We start from the raw sequence: 7,379 nt of genomic DNA on the forward strand, positions 1-7,379 counted from the left end.
CTCCCTTGGTAGCAGCTAAATATTACGTCCTTGGTATGGGGAGGGGTGGGGGTCCCATGACATTTGGACTCCAAAGCACAAATTCAACTGGAAAATGAAGGATTAGCTTTTAGTCTAGCTGGGAGCAACGATGGGGGCCTCTTCTTGGAGGATGTCAGTATTATATATTTGAGTATTTCATACCTTATATCACAATAAAGTGACAAAATATTTCAATTAATAATAATAATAACAACTAAAGACTACCTTTTTTCTTTCTAATTTGTTCAGTTAGATGTGTCATATAATACCCAGCCATGATGAAAAGCAGTGAAAAGCCTGTCCGATTAGGGCCCATCACACAGCCCATTGGAGCTGGCAGATGCTTAGATAGACTTTTATGGATTGCTCAATGCCGTGCCGTAATGAAGCAGGCAGTGCTGACCCATCCTGAACCAGGCTAAAAAGCTCCAGGGACGGCCCCGCTGGGAGCCCATAATGCCCGATGCGTCCCACGGCTGTATTAATCACACTGAAAAATAAATGTGTGGCAGGGAGAGGGAAGCTGGGAGAAAAATGAAATAAAATAAGCATCTCGTTTATCCCCATCAAGGTCCTGAATATGTGACCGAGGGAGATCCCCTGACCAGACGCTTTAACAGAAAATGATTGTCCATTTAGAAAGAATGGATTGTGCAATCTGTGAGAACTCATAATCTTTATGAAAAGTGAGATTCATCAAACATCTCCCATCTGCAACTGACAAAACAAAAGAATAATGAGCAGAGAGAATAAAAAAAGGAATAAAAAATGCAACAGTGTTAAATGCGCTTCTGTTATGAATAAAAGAAAGACTGCCAAAGATGAATGTAATAGTTGGGAAAACAGTTTAATATTTTCTCATTTGAATAATGGATGTAATACCCCACCAGTATATCTTTACCAGCGAGTTTTGATTTTATTTACATTCAAAGATATAAATTAGTAAAAGTACTCCTGATAACAAGATTGGGTCGCCTTTTCCCCAAATGCGTTTCAAATAAAAACCGTCCATAATATATATATATATATTTATATATATATATATATTTACAAAACAAACAGACGATGTCAGTTTCCCATTTTTGCAATACAACTTGCATAAATTATAGGCATCGTTTCGCCATCCTTTTAAAAAAATAAATATCAAATGTAGGCTATTCCACTTTGAAGTCCTCAAGTTCACTTCAGTTCAATTCGGTCCACTTTGCGTCCCCAAGACACCTCGGTTTCAGGCCAAATTTTAGTTTTTATTTTCACACTTAAATATATACTGAAATAATATACCGTGGCAAATAAGCAAACTAGAGGAACCTGAGAAATAACATGTAAATCACATATAATGGGAGATCGGTTTCAAACCAGCATATGTAATTGTCGTCCAAATTGCCTCAAACAGAACGGCGGAAATAATAACATTCTGACAAACGTGAGCTAAAGAAAAAGTCCCAGTCTGCGTGGGGCTTAGAAAGCGGTAGCAGCTGTCATTCCGACTAAATGGTGGCACCAGATCCGATTTGGAGTAAAGGTTATGTGGGTTAAAACGTGAGGCTAAGGGGGTGGCGTCCTTTGTCGTTTTATAGTCAAAGCAATTGTGACACCTACCTGCAGACCATGGAAATTAAAAAAAAAAAAAGAAAGTCCCACACGATCAAATGATCAATTTCTTCCATCACCACAGAAAACATGAACAAAAACACCTCTATACTGCAAGTGCTCATTAAAAATGAGAGAGGGGGGGGGGGCTCTGCTTATACTGCTACTAAAACGTCCTTAAGCTATTCGTCGGCGTGTAGGGAAAGCTTTAAATGTGCGCAAGGAAAGTAACCACCACAGCTACCTAAGTGACATTTGAAAACGTGAAGTTCCACGATGACTGCACACAGCAAACAAACTCATTTGTTTGCTTTTGGCTGACCCTGTGTAATTAGAATTATTCCAGGCTGAAAGATAAGGTCTCGGGCCCGCTGCGCGCGCGCACACACAGGAAACATTAAAAATAGGATTCCTGCTCAAAACTATGGCAACATTTTGTCTGCTTATTGGATTCACAGGGTGCCCAATGTGTGTGTGTGCGTGTGTGTGTGCGCGCGCGCGCGCGCGTCTGAGCGCATGGATAAGCTTATTTAAGGCCCGTCCTTCATAGTGTTGTTTTAATGTGTATCTGTAGACGCGATCTTGTAAGTTTTGTTTGCAATTGGCTTGTATGTTATATCCCTACTGCTTTGTAAGGCAAGATTGTTGCAAATAGAAATCCCGTCACCGGATTCTTATGATCCCGTGGGATCATCGGAAAGATCAAAATATGCGTAGTTTTTTTTTTAAGCGGGGGTGGGCAATTATAAATTGATTACTCCGGGAGATTACTGCAATGAAAACGATTAACAGGCCATAGTGCGCGTTCATTTCCTTACTGCGCTGAAAAATGTCCAACTTAATAAGTCATTTAGTCTCATATTCAGTCCTAAAAATGTACTCGTCTTAGCACAAGTGAAAAATCACGTAGTGTTAGCTGTTTCTTGTGAAAGATCGCTTGAATATGAAGGCTTCATTTTGTTCTGTTTTGTTGCTATTTGTGTTTTTGTTTTTTTTCTTTCTCGAAACAAGGCTAAAGAATTCAGATCATGCTTTGGTGTCATTGCAGTGACACATGAAAGTGACAAAGAAAACCAGTTAGTTTGCATTGGAAACAAAAGTGAGCTCATTTTACCTGTAGCGTGGCGACATTTCCTTACAAGGTTGAATTAAAATACAAATTTAGGACTCAACACTAGATTAAATAAGTTTTCATAAGTTAGTCTCTCTTTTTTTAATCATAATGATTATTTGTTTACCGCGTCATATTTTACGTACCTTTCTTTGCTTCTAAATTTGCGGTTCTGAAATGCTGTTGCTGCTGCTCAACAACAATCTGGTTTGGATTATTTTTAACGAGGGGAGAGTCTGGCCTGTGTTTGGGGTTTGTGCTGGCCTCCAGAGCCTGCTGAGAAGAACTGAGACCCTCGTTTGCAGCAGCAGCGGCGGCGGCGGCGGCGGCAGCAGCCAGACTCACTCCAGATGAATTAGTGTACCGCAGGATCCCTTGACCCTGCAGGGGGCTGAAGTTGCCATAGTTTGTGTAATTGCTATAAAAGGGTGAAGTGTAATAAATAGGTCTTCCAAGGATAGAGGGGGGCGGGTAGAGGGAGGGCGAACTGGCAGCCGGGGAGGCTGCGGAAGGCGTTGGGGAAGTGAGAAGTCCACCGCTGGAGGAGGGGCAATTTGGTTGCCCAGTTGACTGCCCCAGTTGCTGTTGCTGATGTTGCTGCTTTTGGTCCGAGGTAGCAATTTCCGCCAGCGACCACAATTTGGGTTTGACCGTGGGGTTAGGAGGCGCTCCCGAAGAAGGCCTGTTGTCAAGGCATGAGGAGGATTTATTGGTGTTAATATTGTTGCTACTGACAAGGCTCCGGGCTAAATCCTCGCGTTGGCTGTGGAGGTGGTGGAGATGGTGGAGGTGGTGGTGGTGGTGATGGTGATGGCTGAGAACTGGAGCTTCTACTCCGGTCAGTGGTGATGACGTGACGGGTTTAGGTGAAAGCTGAGCCCGCTGGTCGCGGTTTGGGTCCTCGCCGTCCTCTTCGCATTTGTCGCCGGCTTGTTCAGAGCCAAGCTCGCCCACACAGCTGACCTTCTCCCCGTCTGACTCTGCCGAGCAGGAGTGGTCCGTCAGGGTGTCTACGTGCAAGCTGATGCCTAAGACGAGCATGCAAATAAATGGAAAAGAGTTACAAGTGCTAAAGAAAGTGAGAAAGTCTCAAAATTAAAATGTATAAAACTTATAAAGTCCATTAATCGTTAATGCTTTACAGCCAGCCGCACTTAAATAGTGGCACATGTATAATTTATAAAGTAGGCTGGATTTAATGTATATTTTATACCATAACAATTGTGCTGTCTTTTTTTTTCTTTTCTTTTTTTACATAATCATACACGTCGACGTTTTCATCGTAACAATATTAACAGTCTAGTTTTATTGAGACCACTTATGGCTACTGCTATGCTCGGTGTCTGCTTGCCAGTGACCTGTCATTAATCACGCTAAAGAAAATAAAATGTTCCTTCTAACAGGTCATTACGTGTAGCTTGAGTCTTAGAACCTCGTTTTTCATTAAAAATTGATATCAATCAACGTGGCTACCTAAATAGTTCATGGACTCGACTGTCTTGCAAACATATTTAAATGTTATATATATATGTGTGTGTTTGTATGTGTGTGTGTGTGTGTGTGTGTGTGTGTGTGTGTGTTAGAACTATAATTCACGTAACTGCGTTAGAATTTCATCTTTTTGATATTTTGACAAAAAGCAGCAGTGCAGCACATAACTTGTGAAGTAAATAAAAGGGGCACCCCCCTCCTTCCCATCCAACTCTGAATTGATCATGGCTTGGTCGCCGAATAATACCCCACCTTCATCCTCCGCTGAAGCCTCGCTGTTATCCAGCGTTTTTTCTGAGCGCTCCACTTCTTTTCTCTCGCCGTCTCCGTCCTCTTCGTCCTCGTCTTCGCTCTTATTCCGGGGTGCCCATGTCATCTTATTCTCCTTCTTGAGCCTCCTCCGGGCGTTTGCGAACCAAGTGGAGACCTGCGTCAGGGTCATCTTGGTGATAATTGCCAGCATGATTTTTTCTCCTTTCGTCGGATACGGGTTCTTCCTGTGCTCCTGCAGCCAGGCCTTCAAGGTGGCCGTGGCGTCCCTGGTGGCATTTTTGCGGTAAGCCGGGTCGTTGAGCTGGAAGGGGTATCCTGGGCTCCCGTAAGGGGGATAACTCAAAGCCCCGGCCATGCCTGTGGTGTGTGCGTCGTATGGAGAGGACTGGATAAAAGTTGGAGGAAAAAAGAAAGAAAGAAAGAAAAAGTCAAAAGCTGAGTTCAACTGACATTAAAAAGAATTTAAAAAATCGGCATTAATGTGGCTTGTAAAAAGTGACTTATATAGAAAACCAACTTCCTATACGTTGCACAACATCACAAATGTGTATATATAAACTTCACATTTTGATGAATAATAATAAATGATAAGACAAAAATTACATCATAAGTAGCTATAACTATGCATGTTTTATTCAACAGTGATTTTAAAAAAAAGTAGGCCTATAACCATTCCTTTTTGAAAAACGTGTCCAAACAAGTGAAACATGACGGGACTCAAATATAAAAGTAGTACCAGATTTTATCTTCATTTTATATCAATTATATATTATAAAGTGATTTAAATATCGTCGCAGGATTTCGGACTGCAGTGGACTGCTTCAAATAAACAAAGCATAAATAATAACTAATTGTTTAAGTATTATTATTGTTGTTATGGTTTAACCCACTTGTCGGGTTGAATAAAAAAGGAGTAATTGTAAACAGGGATGCTGAACACATCGCAGGCAAAAGCAGGCCACAGAAAGCCGAGGAGTAATGGTTAACTAATGGTTAGGATCATTATCGGATTAACTAATAACAGGGTTCCCCTTTATATAGCAGTTAAGATAACAAAAAGGAAATTTTAATTTTCTTTAATCACCTATTAACCAACTCATTTCCTTTCAGTGGCTGCTTTTTGTTTATGGTGGCAGCCCCAATGTGTTAACATATCGTCTCTTTGCAGCATTAGAAATCCCATTAGCGAATCACTTGATGTGCACCTTTCCTAGAACGCTTGAGGTGCCCTGTGTCATTAACATTGCGAGTCATGCTTTTCGTGTTAAAATTTAGTTTATTTAACCAAGAATTATACCACCTCATCCATTCCTGATTTTAGTGCGTGGCTGAAGAAGAAAAGGGTCATAGTTTGTATTATATTCAATTTCTATGGCGCATAAAGTCGATGCTTAGAAGCCAGACGCTTAAATGGAAATCCTAGGTATTCCATTTTATACAATTAACTCCGGAAGTGTTAAGCGTCAACAAAGCCATTCCGATCTGCGGCTCACGATCAAAAATCCCATTTAAACCAAGGAGGTCAAAGATTTTTTTTTAGCGAGGACCCCTCTAGGAGGCCACCAGATATGAATGTATAGCACTCAATGGAAAAGTTCCGCAACTACTTTCTGTGGAGTGAATCATGAAAAAAAACGCAAACCGATTTATCGGTGCTGTTTGCCTGCGACTTTAAAACGACGACAATCGCCTTCTTTGAAGCTTTATCATAAAGAAACACATAGAAGATGTTTTACCATGTACGATGGGAATCCCGTGGTTGGATCCGTGGAGTATGACAGTGGAGTGGAGAAGCCTGCACCGGCCGAAGCGGAGAAAGCAGCTGACCCGGGATATGGGCTGAAGGCTGAGCCAGACGACGACCTCGCCAAGTCTTCGTTCCGCGGGGCGGCCAGAGCTGAGGCCCCGTAAGCCGGACATGAATACAGAGCCAGAGAGCCCGGGGGCTGGTAGAGGTAACCCTGAGGATAGGACATTGGTGAGCGCGCGTTAGGTCGCCGAATCCAAAAAGGGGGAGGAAAAAACGCACAAGGCGGCAGACAACAGCGGCCAAAATAATAAACAATCAACTCAATAATCAGCCGTGCAAACAGTCATTAGAGAGTGAAAATAAAAAAAAAGGCCTCCCTCCACTGCCCCCTTACTGGGAAAAACCCCCCGAAAGATCTGTTAAAGTGCCCACATAGAGGCAATGTGGCATGCGTCTTGATCCCCTAGCGTCCGATGTTTTTAGTACGCAGCACTATGAAGTGAGGAGTTAGGAGGGAACGAGCCAGTGGAGTTTCAGACACACAGAGCATTGGGGGAAACAGGAGCTGTCACTCCGGCTCATCTGAATATCCCATCCCCGCCCCCTTTCTGCCTGATAGAAATGGAGCCTCGGAACATAACCAAAGAATCCACACGGCAGAAACGTAGCGTTCGTCCTATGAATAGACGTTTGACTTGGAATGAGGCTATTTAAAACTTTTTTTTTCACCCCCTTAATATCAGACATATCCTCCAACTAAACGTTATAGTGATCTTATTGTTGGCAATGCAAATTACTAAGTCCAAGCTGGGCAGTTATAGCTCATTTTCCATTTGTTTCAAGAGAAATTCACCATGATTATAAAATCGACTCGCAACGTCCGTTTCAGTTTCATTATTTCAAAAACGTTTAAATCCAATTTAATTGGCTTCTTAGGCTGGGTATTTTTGCAGCACATGACATGCGGAGAAAGGGAGGAGAAACAAAAGTTCATCTGTTTTACTGACAGGTTTTTTTTTCCTTGTCGTTTTATTTTGCTTTAAAACTAAGTTGATTGTGGTACATGGTGTCTGTGTGATTAAATCCAATCCAATAACAAAGGAAAGGCTGAGGGGGGAGATCGAACAGGAGCGAGAGTAT

At 42.1% G+C, this 7,379-nt stretch overlaps 1 protein-coding gene across 2 annotated transcripts; it reads right to left on the reverse strand.

Annotated features, from left to right (window-relative positions):
- Positions 1–2,331: 2,331 nt before the first annotated feature.
- irx2a (iroquois homeobox 2a) lies at positions 2,332–6,738 on the reverse strand. 2 transcript variants are annotated; one of them, XM_031751636.2, is made up of 3 exons: positions 6,226–6,738; positions 4,469–4,874; positions 2,332–3,753 (listed from the first exon to the last, which is right to left on the reverse strand). In XM_031751636.2, exons 1-3 carry the CDS (start codon positions 6,463–6,465, stop codon positions 2,864–2,866), a joined length of 1,536 nt encoding a protein of 511 aa, XP_031607496.1. In that variant the 5' UTR covers positions 6,466–6,738; the 3' UTR covers positions 2,332–2,863. The 2 variants fall into 2 exon arrangements, with proteins under 2 accessions (XP_031607496.1, XP_039475064.1); XM_039619130.1 differs by lacking the exon at positions 6,226–6,738 and adding an exon at positions 5,226–5,346.
- Between the last annotated feature and the right edge of the window lie 641 nt (positions 6,739–7,379).

Source organism: Oreochromis aureus, linkage group 11 (assembly GCF_013358895.1).
Source record: "Oreochromis aureus strain Israel breed Guangdong linkage group 11, ZZ_aureus, whole genome shotgun sequence".
Classification (NCBI taxonomy): domain Eukaryota; kingdom Metazoa; phylum Chordata; class Actinopteri; order Cichliformes; family Cichlidae; genus Oreochromis; species Oreochromis aureus.

Coding starts and splice junctions, on each gene's coding strand:
- irx2a (XM_031751636.2), bottom strand. CDS start 6,465: ATGTCCTATCCTCAGGGTTACCTCTACCAGCCCCCGGGCTCTCTGGCT. Junction 4,875..6,225: donor CGGGATTCCCATCGTACATG/GTAAAACATCTT, acceptor ACTTTTATCCAG/TCCTCTCCATACGACGCACA. Junction 3,754..4,468: donor GGCTTCAGCGGAGGATGAAG/GTGGGGTATTAT, acceptor TGCTCGTCTTAG/GCATCAGCTTGCACGTAGAC.